General features: G+C 44.5%; 1 protein-coding gene across 8 annotated transcripts in view; it reads left to right on the top strand.

Moving 5' to 3' along the window:
• ZNF586 (zinc finger protein 586) overlaps positions 1-16820 on the top strand; it is a 60960-nt gene extending 44140 nt beyond the window's left edge. Inside the window, exons 1-3 of one of the 8 annotated variants that reach the window (XM_073015832.1) lie at positions 2838-3394; positions 9092-9218; positions 14142-16820. In XM_073015832.1, the coding sequence (XP_072871933.1) occupies positions 3362-3394; positions 9092-9218; positions 14142-15709 (1728 nt within the window). In that variant the 5' untranslated portion in view covers positions 2838-3361 and the 3' untranslated portion in view covers positions 15710-16820. The other 7 variants (XM_073015830.1, XM_073015835.1, XM_073015834.1 and 4 more) reach the window with 7 other exon arrangements.
• Positions 16821-22489: the final 5669 nt, after the last annotated feature.

Genomic DNA, 22489 nt, shown 5'->3' with positions numbered 1-22489 from the left:
AATTTTCAAGGCCGGGCGCGGTAGCTCAAGCCTGTAATCCCAGCACTTTGGGAGGCCGAGACGGGCAGATCACAAGGTCAGGAGATCAAGACCATCCTGGCTAACAAGGTGAAACCCTGTCTCTACTAAAAAATACAAAAAAGCTAGCCCGGCGAGGTGGCGGCGCCTGTAGTCCCAGCTACTCGGGAGGCTGAGGCAGGAGAATGACGTAAACCCAGGAGGCGGAGCTTGCAGTGAGCTGAGATCCGGCCACTGCACTCCAGCCTGGGCGACAGAGCCAGACTCGGTCTCAAAAAAGAAAAAAAAAAAAAGAATTTTCAAGAGCTCATCAATCAGTCAGCCCTTGTTCATCCCCGAGCAGATGTGTGGTGGTATTGTGGTGGATCTTTACTGGACACTCTGCTGAATAACTGGAGTAGCACTTGTACTTGGTCCAATTGGCTATCCCTTCCACCCCGGCATTTCATCAACCAGAGGGAGGAAAAATAAGGCATCATAAAGTGAGAGTAGCTGCTGACCAACACCCACCCCCCTTCTCTCTATCTCTTTTACTCAATAAATATGAAGGGTGCTAAAAGCTCAGGGCCCTTGTTCACTAGAAGCAAGGAGCCCCCGACCCCTTTTTCCAAATACACACTTTTGTCTTTTTTTTTTATTCCTGCATTCATCCCCCTTTGTTAAGTTCAGCAAAGTCCGTGGCAACTTTGGGCCTTATATAGCTGTGTGTTTCTGTTAGGATAGCCACAATCAGCTGTCACCACAAAGCTCCCTTCTGCATCCTGGACCCGACAAATGAGGATATCTATTCTACATCTTACTTGTGAGCAGACAATACTTTATTTAAATTATACTGCAATTTGGGGCAATCCTGATTCACAAGGAAATAAACTTTCAGGATGAAAAAACATCTATAAGGCTGAGGCAGGCAGATCACAAAGTCAGGGGTTTAAGACCAGCTGGGCCAACATGGTGAAACCACCTCTCTTCTAAAGATACAATAAAATTATCTCAACGTGGTGGTGGGCACCTGTAGCCCCAGTTACTCAGGAATCTGAGGCAGGAGAATAGCTTGAACCTGGAAGGCAAAAGTTGCAGTAAGCCGAGATCACACTATTGCTCTCTAGCCTGGGCGACAAAGCAAGACTACATCACACAAAAAAAAGGTAATAACGTTTATGGTAATAAGTACATAGACAATCAAATTTAGGTAGTTGGAATTCAAACCTCCCCAAGCTGTATGCCCAGTAGAAAATAAATGCCCACATGAGCAATTAACATTTCAAATAGTCACTTAATTACAGTCGTAAATGAATCCATTCTCCCTTTGTCGCCTGCAATGGAGTGCAGTGGCGCCATTTCTGCTCACTGAAAGCTCCACCTCCAAGGCTCACGCCATTCTCCTGCCTCAGCCTCCCAAGTAGCTGGGACTACAGGCGCCCGCCACCACGATGGCTACTTTTTTTTTTTTTTTTTTTTTTTTTTTGTATTTTTACTAGAGACGGGGTTTCACCGTGTTAGCCAGGATGGTCTTGATCTCCTGACCTCGTGATCCGCCCACCTCCGCCTCCCAAAGTGCTGAGATTACCCGCCTGAGCCACTGCGCCTGGCCGGTTTTATACAATTTAGGGAGACATGAGACATCAGTGAATATATGTAAGAAGTACATTGGTTCTGACTAGAAAGGCGGACTCAACTCCAAACAGGGAGCGGACTTACAGGTCACAGGTAGGTGAGAGACAAATAGTTGCATTCTTTTTTTTTTTTTTGAGACGGAGTCTCGATCTGTCGCCCAGGTTGGAGTGCAGTGGTGGGATCTGGACTCCCTGCAACCTCCCCCTCCCGGGTTCACTCCATTCTCCTGCCGAGTAGCTGGGACTACAGGCGTCTGCCATAACGCCCGGCTGATTTTTTGTGTTTTTGGTAGAGACGGGGTTTCACCATGTTAGCCAGGATGGTCTTGATCTCCTGAGCTAGTGATCCGCCTGCCTCGGCCTCCCAAAGTGCTGGGATTACAGGCGTGAGCCACTGCCTCCGGCCAATTGTTGCATTCTTTTTAGTTTCAGATAAGCCTTTCCAAAGGAAGCAATGAGAATATGCATCTGTCTCAGTGAGGAGAGGGATGACTTTGAATAGAATGGGAGGCAAGTTTGCCCTGAGCAGTTCCCAGATTGACTTTTCCCTTTAGTTTAGTAATTTTGAGGCCACAAGATTTTCCTTTCACAGATTCTATGAGCAGGAGAGTTGTTTTTTGTAGGAATCACAGAGTCAACTTTGCACTCCTGCTTTAGGGGAGCACATCTCTTACTTCCGTGATTTGCGTTAGGGACTCTAATGCTTCTGAGGGCCTTCAGAAACGTTATAAGACAATAACTTTTATCAGCCTCTGCTTCCAGTGCAGGTATTTTGCGACTGAACGACTGTATCAAACAGTGTGGTAATTTGGATTTTTAGCCTTTGGGAGAATCCTAAATAGTATTTTTAACTAGAGCTCCCTATTATTTAGCTTTGAGCTCCCCAAAATCTGAAATAGTATTTTTCCAAATTCTTGAGTGATTAGTTACAAACACTAGTCTCCACGAATCTCAACACAGTTTCTAAGGCTAGGTGAGACCTGCCCTCTGCCCTAGAAAGGCGGTCTTTTTTTTCTTTTTCTTTTTTTTTTCTTTTTGAGACAGAGTCTCCCTCTGTCGCCCAGGCTGGAGTGCAGTGGCGCGATCTCAGCTCACTGTAAGCTCCACCTCCCGGCTTCACGCCAATTCTCCTCCTGCCTGCCTCAGCCTTCCGAGTAGCTGGGACTATAGGCGGCCGCCAGCACGCCCGGCTAACTTTTTTTTGTATTTTTAGTAGAGAAGGTGTTTCACCGTGTTAGAGAGGATAGTCTCGATCTCCTGACCTCGTGATCCGCCCGCCTCTGCCTCCCAAAGTGCTGGGATTACAGGCGTGAGCCACCGCGCCCAGTCAGAAGGGCGCGCTTTTTAAGGAGAGCCCCTGACCTGACAGAGGCTTTTCCTGCAGACCCGCCTCGGCGTAGCACCCTCTTTAGCGCCTTGGAACTTGAGGAACTACATTACCCAGAAAGCTCTGCGTTAAACGACAGCGTGTCAGAGCCAATGAGGACTCGGAAAGGAGGCATTTCCACGTGTGCACGTAAGGAAAGGCCAAGACTTCCGGGGTCCTCTAATAGCGGCCATGTTGATCGGTATTGGGGGGGATTGCCCAGTTTATGGCTCCTGAATGCTGGGAGGGACCGCGGTGACTGAACTTGGAAGGTGGAGAGGAATCGTCCTCGGTGCACAGAGTCGGCTCTACAGCCCCGTGTCGTCACCCACTGCTCCCGGGCCGTCCTTCCCCAAGTAGTCCGATGGCAGCGACTGCGCCGAGGCGCCTGGCTCAGGTAATTGTGGCGCCTTCTGTGCCCTCAGGTCACCTCATCGTCACCCAGGTCCTAAACCAGGGAGGGAGCGGCTCCTGCTCACGGGTCTGTAGCCAGTACCCGGCATAGGGACACTGAGGCGCTCGCGGGAGGGGTCTCTGTTACCGTCTAGTGGGTTCACCTTGCCAGCTGCCTAGACAGAGCCGGTTTATGAAGACAGGAGAATTGCAATGGAGAAATAGTAATTCACGCAGAGCCTCTGGCTGTTCGAGTGACAGGAGTTTTATTATTCAAGTCAGTCTTCCGAGCATTCCGGGATCAGAGTTTTCAAAATTAATTTGGCGGTAGTGGCTTAGGAAGTGGGGAGTGCTGATGGGTCAGATTGGAGATGGATTCATAGGGGGTTGAAGTGACTTTTTCATGTTGTTTTCTGTTCTGGGTGGGATGGGAGAACTGATTGACCCAGATTACCGGTCTGTGTGTTGTCAGCTGATCCATCCAGTGCAAGATCTGCAAAATTCCCCAAGCACTGATCTTAGATGTTGGGGAAACCAGCCCCACACCACCCAGCGGGTACCCCGAGTCCGGCGGAGACAAAGGAGTTAGAAAGAGACAGAATAAGTGTTTAAAAGGTGGGTCCAGGGGACCGGAGCATCGGAGGCTTCCTGGAGGCTTCCTGGCGTCCCCGAGCTCTTGGGCTCCGCCCAATTTATTGGTTTACAGGCTCTTTGTTCTTATGGCAGATTGGAGGCGGAGGAGGGAATGAGGAAAAGGATTAATCAGTGAAGGAGAACTCGTGAGTCATTTGATAAGATGTATACCAGTGGCTGTTTCTGTGAATTTCCTTGAGCAAAGGCGTGTGTCTAAACTACTTAAGATCTTTAACTTATCGGGACTGAAACAGGTGGCAGCAGGTTTCAGAGGAGCCAAGATGTTTGATTATACTCCACTGCTTCAAGGGAGTGTTATCTCCCTGAGCAACCTGTGGAATGCCGCCGAGCAGTTATGCTTTCGGGGCATAAAGACACATCTCCTTAAAAAAAATGAGACTTTTCTCCTCAGAGGCCACCCATGGCTTCCCATGGGTGTCTCACACAGGGGAGACCAACTCAACTGGCACCCCAGAAACTCTCTTTCCCACATTAGGTTCTACAATAGTGATGTTATCTTCAGGAGCAACTTGGGGAAGTTCAGACTCTTGGAGCCAGAAGCTGCATGACCCCTAAACCGTAATTTCTAAGCTTGTAGCTAATTTGTTAGTCCTGTAAGGCAGGCTGGTCTCCAGGCAAGAAGGGGGTCTTTTCAGGAAAGGGCTATTATCAGTTTCGTTTCAGAGTGAAACAATGAACTGAATTCTTTTCCTAAGTTAATTCAGCCTGTGCCCAGGAATGAACAAGGACAGCTGAAAGGTTGCAAGCAAGATGGAGTCGATTTGGTCTGATTTCTTTCACTGTCATAATTTCCTCAGTTACAATTTTGCAAAGTCTGTTTCACCTCTTTCTGACACCAGTGGGATGCAGTGGGGAGAGTGACAGGCACAGGGAGGGGTGCAGGCAATGGCCCGGAGATGGATGGAGCGGGGAGGATGGAACCTGGGGTCTACAGGCGTCTGTCAGGAACAAAGTGTGAGGTGGAGCTCTTCCTGGTAGAGCAAGGAGGCCAAGGGCTGTGCATTCATCATGAGGACGCTAGAAGCCATGGAAAGTTTTGAAGAAAGGAGGGACATGATCCAAATCCAGGCTTTTAAGAAGTTTCCCAAAGGCCAATCAAGGGAAGAACATTGTAGAGCGAGAGGGTGAGGACTTTGGGGCCTTGGGAGGTTGAATCCATTTTGTAGATCTCATAGGTGGTAGAGATGACAGTTTGCATTGCAACAAGCAGGTCAGACAACCAACCTTAGGGTTACCTGGCTCTAGGGAGAAGAAAGGGTTCAGGGAGGCCTGAGCTTATCAAATCCTGTGACATGTTTGTAATGTCTGCCTCTCCCCTCAGGCACTCCTGGCTGCAGAAGCACTTAGGGAACCCACACAGGGAAGTGGAGGGTGTTCCATTCCCTCATTGGTCCTGACCCCATCCATAGGTACTGTAGCTTGTGGTGTCCTGGGACTCTGAAGTGCCATTTTTTCAGTCCTTTGATCCAAGGACCCTGGAGAATCTCTAAACCCAGGATACTAAGGCCATGGCAGGTTATATGGAGGTATTCTCATTTCTGTCAACCAGTGTATGCACTCTTGGAAGGTTAAGCCAGGAGTTGCTTCCAGGTTGTGAAATGCTTAGAGATAAAATGGATCAAAGTCAGGAGGTGATATTACCCCAGTTCTATCTGGCTATAGGCTTCATCTGATAGGACCTTGTTGCACAGACTGTGAGTTGAGGGAAGAGGAAGAAAGGTCAGAGATAAGGCTCCTGCCATAATCCAGGTGAGGGTTAATGGATCAGATATGTGGCAAATCACATGGGTCTGGATTCAGGATTCACTTTTTGTAGAGACAGCTAGGTTTTCTTTTCTTTTGTTATTTTTTTTTAATGCGGAATTTTGGTTTTGTTGCCCAGGCTGGAGTGCAATGGCACCATCTCGGCTCAGTGGAGCCTCCGCCTCCCAGGTTCAAGCAGTTCTCCTGCCTCAGTCCGTAAGGTAGCTAGCATTACAGGCACCCGCCACCACACTCAGCTAATTTTTATATTTTTAGTAGAGACGAGGTTGTACCATTGTTGGCCAGGCTGGTTTCGAACTCCTGACCTCAGGTGATCCTCCCGCCTCGGCCTCCCAAAGTGCTGGGATTATAGACACGAACCAATGCGCTCAGCTGAGGCAGCTAGGTTTTCTTTTTTTTTTTCCTTGAGATGGAGGTTCACTATGTTGTCCAGCCTGGAGTCTAGCGGCACAATCGTGGCCCACTGCAACCTCCGCCCCCCCGGTTCAAGTGGTTCTCCTCCCTCACCCTCCCGAGTAGCGGGGATTACAGGCATGTAATTACATGGCTAATTTTTGTATTTTTAGTAGAGTCGGGTTTCACCATGTTGGCCAGTCTAGTCTCAAACTCCTGACCTCAGGTGATTCACCCTCCTTGGCCTCCCAAAGTGCTGGGATTACAGGCCTGAGCCACCGTACCTGGCAGACAGATAGGTTTTCTAATGTGGATGATAAGGGCATGAAAGAGGAATTGGGCATGAGCCCAGGGTTTTTGATCTTAGCAGCTGTAACCATGGACGCTGCTTCAGCTCAGATGATGTTGGTATTGACATAATATTGACCGTGGATATCAAGAGAGTTGTTTGACCATATGAAGAATTTGAGGCCAATAAGTGGTGGCATCAAATGGATAACTAGACATACAGGATGGGGTGTCTGGGAGGGTGTTGATACTGGAGACATCCGATATATGAAAGCTAATGGGTGAACTATACGGTAAGTTAGTTATGGGTCCCACTTATGAGGACATGCTTCCGATTATGGTGGTAAATCTTTTCAGGGGCCAGGAAGGTGTGATTACAGGCTGAGGAGTGGATCTCTTACTTACGTCCCCGAGGGATGTTGGGCTTCCTAAACACCTGAGAGGGTGTGAGTGACCATCATGGCAGGACGTATCAGACGGTAGAATTTGGAAGGGGACATAGACATCCAAGGAGAGAACAGACAAGAGATAGATGTATGCAGAAGCATAGGAGTAATTCAGGGAACATGACACTTAAGACTGAGTCGGTGCCAAAGTTGCAACTATTTATCACTGTCTGGACTCACAAACGTTTTGAGAGGACTTTGGAAGTGCCTGGGGAGTTTCATTCAGCCTGGTGCATGTGTGCAGTGAAAAATATGCTCATCTGTGATAGTAGATTTGGTTTGGTTCACAAATCCAGGGGCTGGGCTTTAAATGGCATTAGGTGGACAGAGGAGGGTTGCTACAGCTGAGGTCTCAGCTGGTGCAGCACAGAAGTGGGATAGGGCCTTGGATATAGGGCCTTCATATCTGAAGCCACATGTGGTTCTGTGTGGCTATGGAGTCACTCAGGGAGACATTCACAGGATGATTTGGGATTACCACTACTCTTGGAAACCATGGAAATTGTGTTGATATTGGATCCTGTTTGTATTTGTCAAGCATAATCTGGATGCTTATCCACATTTTGGTATAAGGCCAGAATTGAAGGCCCAATATGATGTGTCACTTTGACACCTTGTGATAGTGGGACAACCTTAAAAGGTGTGAGTACAAATCTCATTCCCACTCTGCTCTCTTGGATAATGTTTCCTAGCCTAACAATGCTTTTTATCAAGGCGATGAAGCAGGGTTCCAGGTTGTTACACTTTGTAGTGGGTTTCAACTCAATCCTGATAAGCAGAGTTACAGAAACAAACCATTGCATATTCCGAAGGGAATCATGGGCCATTACACCCTCTTCATTTTGTGAAATAATTTTATTTGTGGGGACTGGGTGCGGTGGCTCACCCCTGTTGGAGGCCAAGGTGGGTGGATCACTTGAGACCAGGAGTTCAAGACCAGCCTGACCAACATGGTGAAACCCTGTCTCTACTAAAAAAAAAAATACAAGCCGGGCGCGGTGGCTTACACCTGTAATCCCAGCACTTTGGGAGGCCAAGGCGGGTAGATCACGAGGTCAGGAGATTAAGACCATCCTGGCTAACACGGTGAAACCCCATCTCTACTAAAAATACAAAAAATTAGCCGGACGTGGTAGCAGGCACCTGTAGTCCCAGCTACTTGGGAGGCTGAGGCAGGAGAATGGCATGAACCCGTGAGGCAGAGCTTGCAGTGAGCTGAGATCACACCACTGCACTCCAGGTGGGTGACAGAGTAAGACTCCGTCTCAAAAAAATTAAAAATAAAGCCAGGTATAGTGTTCCACGGCTGTAATCCCAGCTACCTGGGAGGGTGAGGTACAAGAATCACTTGAACCTGGGAGGCAGAGGCTGCAGTGAGCCACGATTGTGCCCCTGCACTCTAGCCTAGGTGACAGAGCTAGACTGTGTCTCAAAAACAACCTCCAAAAACAAACTTTTACTTGTGGGGATGCCAGAGAGGGGCTGAAGGTGTGGGAAATTCAGGTGGGGGTGGCCATGGGCATGTGTCTGTGCAGTATAAAGAATGATGTATATTTAGAGAGCAAGTTTGTCTAATGGAATCAGGCAGCCGTCCTGGGCTTTACGTCAGCTTGGATATCGCTATTCAGAAGGAGGTGGACCTTTTTTTCTTTTTCTTTGAAACGGAGTCTCGCTCTGTCATCCAGGCTGGAGTACAGTAACGCAATCTCTGCTTTTCACGCCATTCTCCTGCCTCAGTATCCCGAGTAGCTGGGACTACAGGCGCCCGCCACCACGCCCGGCTAATTTTTTGTATTTTTAGTAGAGACGGGGTTTCACCGTGTTAGCCAGGATGGTCTCAATCTCCTGACCTCATGATCTGCTGGCCTCTGCCTCCCACAGTGCTGGGATTACAGGTGTGAGCCACTGCACCCGGCATAGAAGGGGGTGGACCTTTTTATGTCCGGACCTCAGCATGGATACCTATTTGTCCACCTACTTCTTGTTGATAATTGACCAGTGGGCCCATGAAGAGAAAGGCACCAGTGGACATAGTTTCAGCTCTATGTTGGGGACCTTGGGGAGGAGGATGGGCAAGGGTGGCTGTGTGGGAGAGGTGGGTTGTGTTACCGCAGCAGAGGGGCTGTTTGTGGTTTCATCTGTCACTATCATAGCAGGACACTGTGACCTTTGAAGATGTGGCTGTGAACTTTTCCCAGGAGGAATGGAGTCTTCTTAGTGAGGTTCAGAGGTGCTTGTACCGTGATGTGATGCTAGAGAACCTGGCACTTATATCCTCCCTGGGTAAGTTGCTCACGCTCACCCTGTGAGCTGAGCTAGTGTTGCCGTTCCCCTTTTCATTGACAAGACTGTCTTTCTCACTTAAGGAGCCTGGACATGGGTTCCTTCTACACTTCTCTGTGTGAGTTGTGTGGTTGGTAAGGAGTAAGGTATGTGTATTGCCTTTTCCTCTCCTTAAGCAGCTCCAACACATCCTGTGCTCCAGGCTCCCAGGGAAGGAGTCTGAGTCAGGAGTCTTATAGCCACCCTCATGTATCCACTTTGCTTGCTCTCTGGCTGTCAGGTGACTGTCCAAATCGGTAGCTCTTGTGTGCCCAGGTTCTATTAACATTTCTTTCCTCTATCTGACAATTCTTCCTACCTCCCTGTGCCGAGAATTGCCTTCATTGACATTATCACTACCTACATAGACCATAGACTGTTCTTGCAAGACCCTGCTTAGGAATTCTCTTGTAATACTTAGTTTACTCTTCTGTGGGCTGTCAGGTGCTTAATTGTGCTGAGCTAGTGTTGGCTGTTCATCTCTGCTGTCTCTCCCTTCATGCTTATATCATCTGGTCCCATGAACTGGGGGTGAGATGGAGAGTCCTTGGTGTTTGATAAAATGTGGTTCAATTCAGGCTCATCATGATAGGCTCAAACGGAGCCTATCCCTCAGGAGTGCCATGCTGGGGGAGGGCATGACTTCAGGGATTTATCCAAATCGTACCAGAAACCATTTATATTTGCCAAGTATTTTTGTGGCAGTATGAGTAGGCACACACTATTTGTCTTTTTCTCCCTATTGTTGAGAGTTTCACACTTGTTAGTTCTGTACTTTTCCACTTCTACTGTGATATCCACCCCAGCACTAATATTCACATCTCTGGACTCCACTTTGCATCTATTTTTCTTGTGCTTTCATCTGTGGTTGCCTCTGATATTGGTGTATCGATTACATATTAGGAAGTATATGCCCATTGTTAAACCATCTATGTCCACCCCCTGCGGTGTTATACTCATGTTTTCTTGGACTTGACATATGCTTCTACATATATATGTGTGTGTATATATGTATATATGTGTATACCTATACATGTGTATGTGTGTATGTATATATGTGTATACAATGTATATGTGTGTGTATATATGTGTATACAATGTGTATGTGTGTGTGTATATGTATATATGTGTATACCTATACATGTGTATCTGTGTGTGTATACGTGTATACAATCTATGTGTGTATATATGTATATATGTGTATACAATGTATATGTGTGTATATATATGTATATATGTGTATACCTATACATGTGTATGTGTGTATGTATACATGTGTATACAATGTATATATATGTGTGTATATATGTATGTGTGTATACCTATACATGTGTATGTGTGTGTATACATGTGTATACAATGTATATGTGTGTATATATGTATATATGTGTATACATGTGTATGTGTGTATACATGTGTATACAATGTATATGTGTGTATATATGTGTATACAATGTATATGTGTGTGTATATATGTATATATGTGTATACCTATACATGTGTATGTGTGTATGTATACATGTGTATACAATCTATGTGTGTGTATATGTATACATGTGTATACAATGTATGTGTGTGTATATATGTATATATGTGTATACCTATACATGTGTGTGTATGTATACATGTGTATATGTGTGTGTATGTATACATATGTATACAATGTATCTGTGTGTGTATATATGTATATATGTGTATACAATGTGTGTGTATATATGTATATATGTGTATACCTATACATGTGTATGTGTGTATGTATACATGTGTATATATGTGTGTATATGTATACAATGTATATGTGTGTATATATGTATATATGTGTATACAATGTATGTGTGTGTATATATGTATACAATGTATATGTGTGTATATATGTGTATATGTGTATACCTATACATGTGTATGTGTGTATGTATACATGTGTATATATGTGTGTATGTATACATGTGTATACAATGTATATGTGTGTGTATATATGTATATACAATGTATATGTGTGTGTATATATATGTATATATGTGTATACCTATACATGTGTATGTGTGTATGTATACATGTGTATACAATCTATGTGTGTGTATATGTATACGTGTGTGTATATATGTATATGTGTATACCTATACATGTGTATGTGTGTATGTATACATGTGTATACAATCTATATGTGTGTATATATGTATATATGTGTATACCTATACATGTGTATGTGTGTATGTATACATGTGTATACAATCTATATGTGTGTATATATGTATATATGTGTATACCTATACATGTCTGTGTATGTATACATGTGTATGTGTATATATGTAATGTGTATACCTATACATGTGTATGTGTGTATGTATACGTGTATATGTGTATGTATACATATGTATACAATGTATATGTGTGTGTATATATGTATATATGTGTATACAATCTATATGTGTGTATATATGTATGTGTATACCTATACATGTGTATGTGTGTATGTATACATGTGTATACAATCTATATGTGTGTATATATGTGTATACCGATACGTGTATATATGTGTATGTATACATATGTATACAATGTGTGTGTGTATATGTGTATACAATGTATATGTGTGTGTATATATGTATATATGTGTATACCTATACATGTGTATGTATGTATACATGTGTATACAATGTATGTGTGTGTATATATGTGTATACCTATACATGTGTATGTATACATGTGTATACAATGTATATGTGTGTGTATATATGTATATACAATGTATATGTGTGTGTATATATATGTATATATGTGTATACCTATACATGTGTATGTGTGTATGTATACATGTGTATACAATCTATGTGTGTGTATATGTATACGTGTGTGTATATATGTATATATGTGTATACCTATACATGTGTATGTGTGTATGTATACATGTGTATATATGTGTGTATGTATACATGTGTATACAATGTATATGTGTGTGTATATATGTATATACAATGTATACGTGTGTGTATATATGTATATATGTGTATACCTATACATGTGTATGTGTGTATGTATACATGTGTATACAATCTATATGTGTGTATATATGTATATATGTGTATACCTATACATGTGTATGTGTGTATGTATACATGTGTATACAATCTATATGTGTGTATATATGTATATATGTGTATACCTATACATGTCTGTGTATGTATACATGTGTATGTGTATATATGTAATGTGTATACCTATACATGTGTATGTGTGTATGTATACGTGTATATGTGTATGTATACATATGTATACAATGTATATGTGTGTATATATGTATATATGTGTATACAATCTATATGTGTGTATATATGTATGTGTATACCTATACATGTGTATGTGTGTATGTATACATGTGTATACAATCTATATGTGTGTATATATGTGTATACCGATACATGTGTATATATGTGTATGTATACATATGTATACAATGTGTGTGTGTATATGTGTATACAATGTATGTGTGTGTATATATGTATATATGTGTATACCTATACATGTGTATGTATGTATACATGTGTATACAATGTATGTGTGTGTATATATGTATATATGTGTATACCTATACATGTGTATGTATACATGTGTATACAATGTATATATGTGTATATATGTATATATGTGTATACCTATACATGTGTATGTGTGTATGTATACATGTGCATACAATCTATGTGTGTGTATATATGTATATATGTGTATACAATGTATATGTGTGTATATATGTATATATGTGCATACCTATACATGTGTGTGTATGTATACATGTGTATACAATCTATATGTGTGTGTATATATGTATATATGTATACATATACATGTGTATATATGTGTATGTATACATGTGTATACAATGTATGTGTGTATATATGTATGTGTATACCTATACATGTGTATGTATGTATACATGTGTATATATGTGTGTATGTATACATATGTATACAATGTATATGTGTGTGTATATATGTATATATGTGTATACCTATACATGTGTATGTGTGCATGTATACATGTGTATACAATGTATATGTGTGTATATATGTGTATACCTATACATGTGTATGTGTATACAATGTATATGTGTGTATATATGTATGTGTATACCTATACATGTGTATGTATGTATACATGTGTATACAATCTGTGTGTATATATGTATATATGTATACATATACATGTGTATATATGTGTGTATGTATACATATGTATACAATGTATATGTGTGTGTATATATGTATATACCTATACATGTGTATGTGTGTATGTATACGTGTATACAATGTATATATGTGTGTGTATATATATGTATATATGTGTATCCCTATACATGTGTATGTGTGTATGTATACATGTGTATACAATCTATATGTGTGTATATATGTGTGTACATACATATATATATATATATATATATTTTTTTTTTTTTTTTGAGACAGTTTCACTGTTGTTGCCCAAGCTGGAGTGCAATGGCGCGATCTCCGCTCACTGCAACCTCTGCCTCCTGGGTTTCAGCAATTCTTCTGCCTCACCCTCCCGAGTAGCTGGGATTACAGGCAGGAGCCACCACGCCTGACTCATTTTTTGTATTTTTAGTAGAGACAGGGTTTCACTATATTAGCCAGGCTGGTCTCGAACTCCTGACCTCAGGTGATCCACCCGCCTCAGCCTCCCAAAGTGCTGGGATTACAGGCGTGAGCCACCGCACCCGACCAGCAGCCCCATCTTCAGCTTGAAGCCAACATTGTGTTCCTGCAAATATTTCTATAGAATAATTCCTCAATTTGTGAGACTTACTTGTGGGTGGGCTGTGCCTTCCCGTCAGAGGTACTTTGCACTTGACCAGCATTTTCTTGCTTTCAGATTGTTGGTGTGGATCAAAAGATAAGGAGGCACCGTCCAAGCAGAGCATTTCTGTACAAAGAGAGTCTCAGAACACGACTCCTAGGGCAGTTGTTTCTCCTAAAAAGGCTCACCCCTGTGAAATGTGTGGCATCATCTCGGGGGATGATTTGCACTTTGTTGAACACCAGGCAACTCATCAGAAGCAGAAGCTGAACAGGAGTGGGGCATGTGGAAAAAACTTGGATGACACTGCAAACCTGAATCAGCACCAGAAGCAGCATATTGGAGAGAAATTCTGCAGAAAGAGTATCAGAGCAGCATCGTTTGTAAAGAAACGTAAGCTCAGGGTGTCACAGGAGCCATTTGTCTTCCGTGAGTTTGGGGAGAACGTTCTGCCCAGTTCAGGATTATGCCAACAAGAAGCCGCTTACCCTGTAGAGAACACAGACAGTGAAACTAAGCATGGCCCACCCTTTCAGAAGGGAAAAACTAATTCCGGGTGTGGAAAATGCACAAAAGCCTTCAGCACCAAACACTCAGTTATTCCACACCAGAAAGTTTTCACTAGAGATGGATGTTATGTGTGCAGTGATTGTGGAAAATCCTTTAGCAGATATGTCAGCTTCAGTAATCATCAGCGAGATCACACTGGAAAAGGACCTTATGAGTGTGGAGAGTGTGGGAAATCTTACACTCAAAAGAGCAGCCTCATTGAGCATCAGCGAGTTCACACTGGAAAGACAGCTTTTCCCTGTGGGGAGTGTGAGAAATCTTTTAGTCAGAAGGGCAGCCTTAACCATCAGCATGTTCACACTGGAAAAGGACCTTATGAGTGTGGAGAATGTGGGAAGTCTTTTGGTCAAAAGGGTAAATTCATTCAACATCAGCGAGGTCACACTGGAGAGACAGCTTATCACTGTGGGGAATGTGGGAAATCTTTTCGTCAGAAGTTCTGCTTTATTAACCATCAGCGTGTTCACACTGGAGAAAGACCTTACAAATGTGGAGAATGTGGGAAATCTTTTGGTCAAAAGGGCAACCTCGTTCAACATCAGCGAGGTCATACTGGAGAAAGACCTTATGAGTGCAAGGAGTGTGGAAAATTATTTAGGTACAGATCCCACCTCACTGAACACCAGAGACTTCACACTGGGGAAAGACCTTACAATTGTAGGGAATGTGGGAAATTATTTAACAGGAAGTATCATCTTCTTGTTCATGAGAGAGTTCACACTGGAGAAAGGCCATATGAGTGTGAGGTATGTGGGAAATTATTTGGCAATAAGCACAGTGTGACTATACATCAGAGGATTCACACTGGAGAAAGGCCATATGAATGCAGTGAATGTGGGAAATCATTTCTTTCCAGCTCTGCGCTTCATGTTCATAAAAGAGTTCATTCTGGACAAAAGCCTTATAAGTGCAGTGAATGTGGAAAATCCTTTGCTGAATGTTCCAGTCTCATTAAACACAGGAGAATTCACACTGGAGAAAGGCCTTATGAATGCACCAAATGTGGAAAAAAATTTCAGCGAAGCTCTACCCTCCTTCATCATCAGAGTTCACACAGGAGAAAGGCCTTGTGAGTGCAGTGAATGTGGGAAATCCTTCACTGAAACGTCCAGTCTCATTAAACACAGGAGAGTTCATACTGGAGAAAGGCCTTATGAATGCTGTCAATGTGGAAAACTTCAATGCTCTCCTTGGTCTTAAGAGACTTCGCGTTGAGACCCTCTCGTTCTGTCACCCAGGCTGGAGTGTGGTGGCACAATTTTGGCTCGCTGCAACTTGGGCCTCCTGGGTTCATGAGATTCTCCTACTTTAGCCTCCCGAGGAGCTGGGATTACGGGTACACACCACCACGCCTGGCTAATTTTTGTATTTTTAGTGGAGACGGGGTTTTACCATGTTGGCGAGGCTGGTCTTGAACTCCTGACCTCAAGTGATCCACCCACCTTGGCCTCCCAAAGTGCTAAGATTACAGGCATGAGCCTCTGCACCCGACCTTCATTCTTTTTGTATCGCTTGGAATATGACATGCTGAACCAGGCATGGTGGCTCATGCTTGTAAACCTGATGCTTTGGGAGAATGAGGTGGTTCACTCGAGGCCAGGAGTTAAGAGATCAGCCCGGGCAACATAGCCAGACCTTCTCTACAGAAAGAAAAAAGAATCACATGCTATGAAAACTTACTGTATATCATTTATCTGTTGAAGTGTATTTCAGTTGCTTCTTGTTTTTGTCTGTTATAAATGCAGCTGCTACATTTGAATGCACTTGTTTATATAGGTATCCTTCACTATGTTAATACAGTGGTGTGTAGTGCCTGAGTCACATGATAGATTAAAGTACAACTCTTTTGTGAGACAGACTCGCTGTGTCACCCAGGCTGGAGTGCAGTGGCATGATTTTGGCTCACTGCAACCTCTGCCTCCCAAGTTCAAGTGATTTTCCTGCCTCAGCCTCCTGAGTAGCTGGAATTACAGGTGTGCACCACCATGCCTGGATAATTTTTTGTATTTTTATTAGAGACTGGTTTCACCATGCTGGCCAGGCTGGTTACAAACTCCTGACCTCAAGTGATATGCCTGCCTCGGCTTCTTGGGTGTGAGCTACCACGCTTGGCCTAATGTACAATTTTTTAAGCAACCCCAAACTATTATCTAAGAATAAAATTATTGCTCGTTTGTATATCTACCATCAGTGTCCGAGAATTTCTGTTCTTCTATCTTACGAAGAGGGAGAGTATAGTTAGTATTTGAAATTGTTCATTTTAATAAGTGGTTATAGCATTTTGAGTCAACTATTTATGTTTTACATGCTTTTTTGTTTTGTTTTGAGACAAGGTCTCACTCTGTCTCCCAGGCTGGAGTGCAGTGGCACAATCTCAGCTCATTGCAGCCTCTGCTTTCTGGGTTCAAGCACTCTTCCTCAGCCTCCAGAGTAGCTGGAAATACAGGCGTGCACCACCCCTGGCTAATTTTTGTATTTTCTGTAAATTTTTTTTTTTTTACCTTGTTGCCCAGTCTGATCTCAAACTCCCAGGCTCAGGCAATCCACTTGCCTCGGCCTCCAAAAGTGCTTGGTCTACAGGTGTGAGGCACCCTGCCTAGCCTCACACCTCTAGGCTTGTTTTTTAAAATGAATTTTATCTTTCCCATTTCATTAAGATATTTAAAAATAATGAAATAACGACTTTTGTTAGACTGCCTCCCCCGCAGGAAGAACCATCTTGGCCTCATATTTCATTTCTCAGTCAGCCCCTGATATCCAAAAAAAATTTAAGACGGCGGAGGAAGGCCCTCAAACTCCCATCCAGGATTTAGTCAAACTGGCCTTCAAGGTCTACAACTCCAGAGAGGAAGCAGCTGAGGCCCAACAACAGGCCAGGCTAAAACAGAAGGTACAACTCCAAACCCAGGCCTTGGTAGCAGCCCTGAGGTCGGCCGGCTCCAGGAGCTCCCAGAAAACAGGTACTACCCGAGCGCCACCTGGTGCCTGCTTCAAGTGCGGCAACGACGGCCACTGGGCCAGGCAATACCCTAACCCAAAGGAGCCAACTCGCCCCTATCCGAACTGTCGGCAGATGGGCCACTGGAAGTTGGACTGCCCCAACCTGAGGACGGTAGCTACGTCCCCATGTGACGACCCTCCTCCAGGTACTGGAGGCGCCTTCCAGCTCCTCGACACTGATGAAGATTGAAGAAGCCCAGACTCGGGGACCCCTCTCACTGTCCCCGAGCCCAGGGTTATGCTCCAGGTAACGGGTAAGTCCATATGTTTCCTTATGGACATGGAGGCTACCTACTCTGTTTTGCCTTCCTTCAGTGGCCCCAGCCACCCCTCCACTGTCATGGTCATGGGAATTGATGGCACTCCCTCCACCTACCGCCAGACTCCTCCTCTGTCTTGCCGACTGGATGGCTCCCTCTTCCCGCACTCATTTCTTATCATTACTTCGTGCCCAGTCCCCTTGTTAGGATGAGATCTCCTCTCCAAGCTAGGGGCCTCAGTTCACTTCCGACCCAACCCCTTCCCACACCTCACGTTCCTCTTGCCCCTCCTCTCACCACCAGCCCCACCAGGCTGACCCCCCACTCCTGTTTCCAGTCCCCATTAACCCTAAGGTGTGGGACACCTCCACCCCAATCCTCGCCCAGCACCATACTCCGTCTGCATCCGGCTAAAAGACCCTTCCAAGTTTCCCTCTAGACCCCAGTTCCCTATCTCCCTTGAACATCGACAGGGATTAAAACCTATCATTACACGCCTGCTCTGGCAGCACATTCTAGTTCCCACCAACTCACCACGTAATACTCCTATCCCACCTATACAGAAAAGCTCTAGGGCCTATTGCCTCGTGCAGGACCTACGCGTCGTCAGTGAGGCAGCAGTCCCCACCTTTCCAGTTGTTCCTAACCCATATACACTTCTCTCACACATTCCCCCCGATACCACTCACTTTATTGTCCTTGACCTAAAAGATGCCTTCTTCACCATTCCCTTACATCCGACTGTCACTTTGTTTGCTTTTACATAGGAAGATCCAGACACTCATATTTCTTCCCAGCTGACTTGGACTGTTTTGCCTCAAAGGTTCCATGATAGCCCCCATTTTTTCGGACAGGCACTGGCACAGGATGTTTTTCCCTGTCCCCTGACCCACAGCACACTATTGCTGTATGTCGATGACTTATTACTATGTAGTCCTTCCTAGCAGTGCTCCCTTGCAGATATTGCTACACTTTTAAATTTTCTAGGCCACCAACGTTATCAGGTTACCCCGGCTAAGGCTCAACTTTGCAGCCCTTCTGTCACCTACCTAGGCATACTCCTCACGCCCACTACAAAACGCCTCGCAGCAGATAGAATAAGCCCCCACTGGTTGCGGTACCCTTACCCAGCCCTTTTAACTCCTCTAACCTAACCCCCTCCTTTCCCCTTCCTGGCCGAACACTACATCAATGAGTCAGGACTAGTAGAAACCAATCTCCTCACTCTAGAAAAGATTCAGGAAAGACTCCACCAGAAAAACCTCGGATCAAGGCCCTCACTTAGCGGCAGTCGTCTGTGGCCGGTTAAGTCCTACCCTTTCTAAGCCCCTTACTAATCATTGGCTTCTTGCTACTCATAGCTCCCTGTGTCCTCCGCTTCATCCAGGACCGCATGAAATTAGTCTCCCAGGTCACTTTAAATCAGATGCTGCTCCACCCCATACCCGAGTTCCGACCTCCGAAGAACCCCATGACGACCCATACCAGCAGGAAGCAGCCAGATGAACACGTAGCCCCACTTTCTTTTTTTTTTTTTGGGACAGAGTCTCACTCAGTCGCCCAGGTTGGAGTGCAGTGGCGCGATCTCTGCTCACTGCAAGCTCCGCCTCCCGGGTTCACGCCATTCTCCTGGCTCAACCTATCGAGTAGCTGGGACTACAGGCGCCCGCCACCACGCCTGGCTAATTTTTTGTATTTTTAGTAGAGACGGGGTTTCACCGTGTTAGCCAGGATGGTCTCGATCTCCTGACCTCCTGATCCGCCCACCTCGGCCTCCCAAAGTGCTGGGATTACAGGCGTGAGCCACCGCGCCCGGCCTGTAGCCCCACTTTCTTATTAGAAAGAGGTCGGAATGTTAGGCAGGAATCTAGACCCAACATGGCGGTGTTACCCGGCATAGCAGGCCTTTTGTTAAAGACTCCCTTCACCCTTGTACACACCCGCAGACTTACACGCGTCAGAGTTCCGGCTGGGCAACCACACTCCCCCGTGACCCGCAGCTCACCTGCATTCCACAAGTTCGTAAACAGCAGTTTTGGTTAACAGTTTCCAAAGACCCCTTCCTCATGACCCTTACTCAACTCCTGCCCTAGTAGTTTCAAGACCCCCCAGGCCCTGTTTGCACAACCAGCTTCCCTACCTCTCAGGCTATAAAAAGCCCCTACCCTCCTCCCTCAGCGCAACTTCCTCGGCCCACGCCTTTGGACTGAGGAACCTCGCCCGCAAGCCCTAATAAAAGGCTATTCTCACTGCCCTTTGCCTTGTGTCTTCGTTCCCGGTTCGGCTCCAGCCTCAGTTTACCTTTACACTTTTTTCTTTTTTTTGAGCTACAGTCTGTCACCCAGGCTGAAGTGCAATGGCGTGGTCTCCGCTCACTGCAACCTCTGCCTCCCAGGTTCAAGTGATTCTCTTCCCTCAGCCTCCTGAGTAGCTGGGCCTATTGGTTCCCGCCACCACGCCCAGCTAATTTTTGTATTTTTAGTAGAGATGAGCTTTCAGTATGTTAGCCAGGCTGGTATCAAACTCCTGACCTCATGATCCACCCTCCTCGGCCTTCTAAAGTGCTGCGATTACAAGCGTCTGCCACCACCCCCGGCTTATCCCTAGAAATTCTATGATAGCATGATGTATAGGCACCTAAAGGCATAGCACTTGAGAAATGTGAGTAAAAGATTGTAAGTTATAAATAGCAAGGTATAATCAGATGTTAACAGTCTCAACCCCTAAATGTCACCTTGTATTACAGCATGTGCTGTATGTAAGCATATGTAAGCACATATAGGCACGTATATGAAATAGTGATACTTCATTCTCACTAGTATTTTTCATCCTTCTCACTGGAAAGATCTTTGATCATTTTTAATCAACATAGGAGTTTCAATGATATCTAGAAGTTTAAAAGGGCTTGTTCAAATTATGACCGTACACACTGACGAGTATGTGTCTGTCTCTTGTGTATTTTTTTATTACACCAAATCATGTTTGCACAAAACCTTTATAATCAGGGGGAATTAAAGAGCCTTCCGGCCGGGCGCAGTGGCTCAAGCCTGTCATCCCAGCACTTTGGGAGGCCGAGACGGGCGGATCACGAGGTCAGGAGATCGAGACCATCCTGGCTAACGCAGTGAAACCCAGTCTCTACTAAAAAATACAAAAAACTAGCCGGGCGAGGTGGTGGGCACCTGTAGTCCCAGCTACTCGGGAGAGGCAGGAGGATGGCATGAACCCGGGAGGCGGAGCTTGCAGTGAGCTGAGATCCGGCCACTGCACTCCAGCCTGGGCGACAGAGCAAAACTCTGTCTCAAAAAAAAAAAAAAAAAAAAAAAAAAAAGAGCCTTCCTGGAAAATGGAGGTTGCAGTCTGCCGAGATGGTGCCATCGCACTGTAGCCTGGGCAACAGAGTGATGCCTCAAAAAAAAAAAAAAAAAAAAAAAAAAAATCCTTTATTTTATCCATAAACTACAGTTTATATAGGCAAAAACAGTACTAAGCAATTTTAGGCTCTGCAGGCTCTTGTCTTGAATTAATACAACTTTTGCTAATTCTCTTATGAAGTTAATCTTCCTGCTTGAATGTGACTTAAATATATGTCGGAATTTTTTTGTACAAAAGATTCATACATCTTTTCCTATTTGAAATTCCATGTCTGAGGGGTGTATGTTGCTTATCAATTTCCAGAGAAAATAGATAATATAATGTTAAAATAGATTAAAAATTGAGATAGAAAAACTGCTCAATTTATGCTGCACATGAAAATTGAAAATTAAATCAAGTCTGCACATACAAAGGCATTATATATACGTGTGTGTGTATATATATGTCTATACACACACATATACTTTTTATTTTATTTTTGGAGACAGAATCTTGCTCTTCTGCCCAGGCTGGAATGCAGTGGCATGATCATGGCTCACTGCAGCCTCAGACACCCCCAGGGTTCAAGTAATCCTGCCACCTCAGCCTCCTGGGTAGCTGGGACTACAGGCAGGCACCCTGCCCGGCTAATTTTTACATTTTTTGTGGACACAGGATTTTCCCATGTTGCCCATAGTGGTCTCAATCTCCTGGGCTCAAGTCAACAGCCTGCCTCTGCCTCCCAATGTGCTGGGATTACAGAAATAAACTACTATGCCCAACTCAAGATTATTTTTTAAATGGTTTATTTTCTTAATAAATTGGGGTGCACAAGTCATTAAAAGCAAGGATTAAATTTAAAGAGAAAAAACCATTTTACTTTTCTACATAAAATTAAAACCAAAGCACATTAAAAGCGACAACCCGGCCGGGCACGGTGGCTCACACCCGTAATCCCAGCACTTTGGGAGGCCGAGGTGGCCAGATCACGAGGTCAGGAGATCGAGACCATCCCGGCTAACACTGTGAAACCCCATCTCTACTAAAAATACAAAAAAATTAGCCTGTAGTCTCAGCTAGTCGGGAGGCTGAGGCAGGAGAATGGCATGAACCCAGGAGGCAGAGCTTGCAGTGAGCCAAGATCATGCCACTGCACTCCAGCCTGGGTGACAGAGCGAGACTTTGTCTCAAAAAACAAAAAAGCAACAACCTAAGATGGAAATGACAAAAATTACTTAA

The sequence above is a fragment of the Chlorocebus sabaeus genome, chromosome 6, assembly GCF_047675955.1.
Source record: "Chlorocebus sabaeus isolate Y175 chromosome 6, mChlSab1.0.hap1, whole genome shotgun sequence".
Taxonomy (NCBI): domain Eukaryota; kingdom Metazoa; phylum Chordata; class Mammalia; order Primates; family Cercopithecidae; genus Chlorocebus; species Chlorocebus sabaeus.
This window is presented reverse-complemented; position numbering and strand designations above follow the sequence as displayed.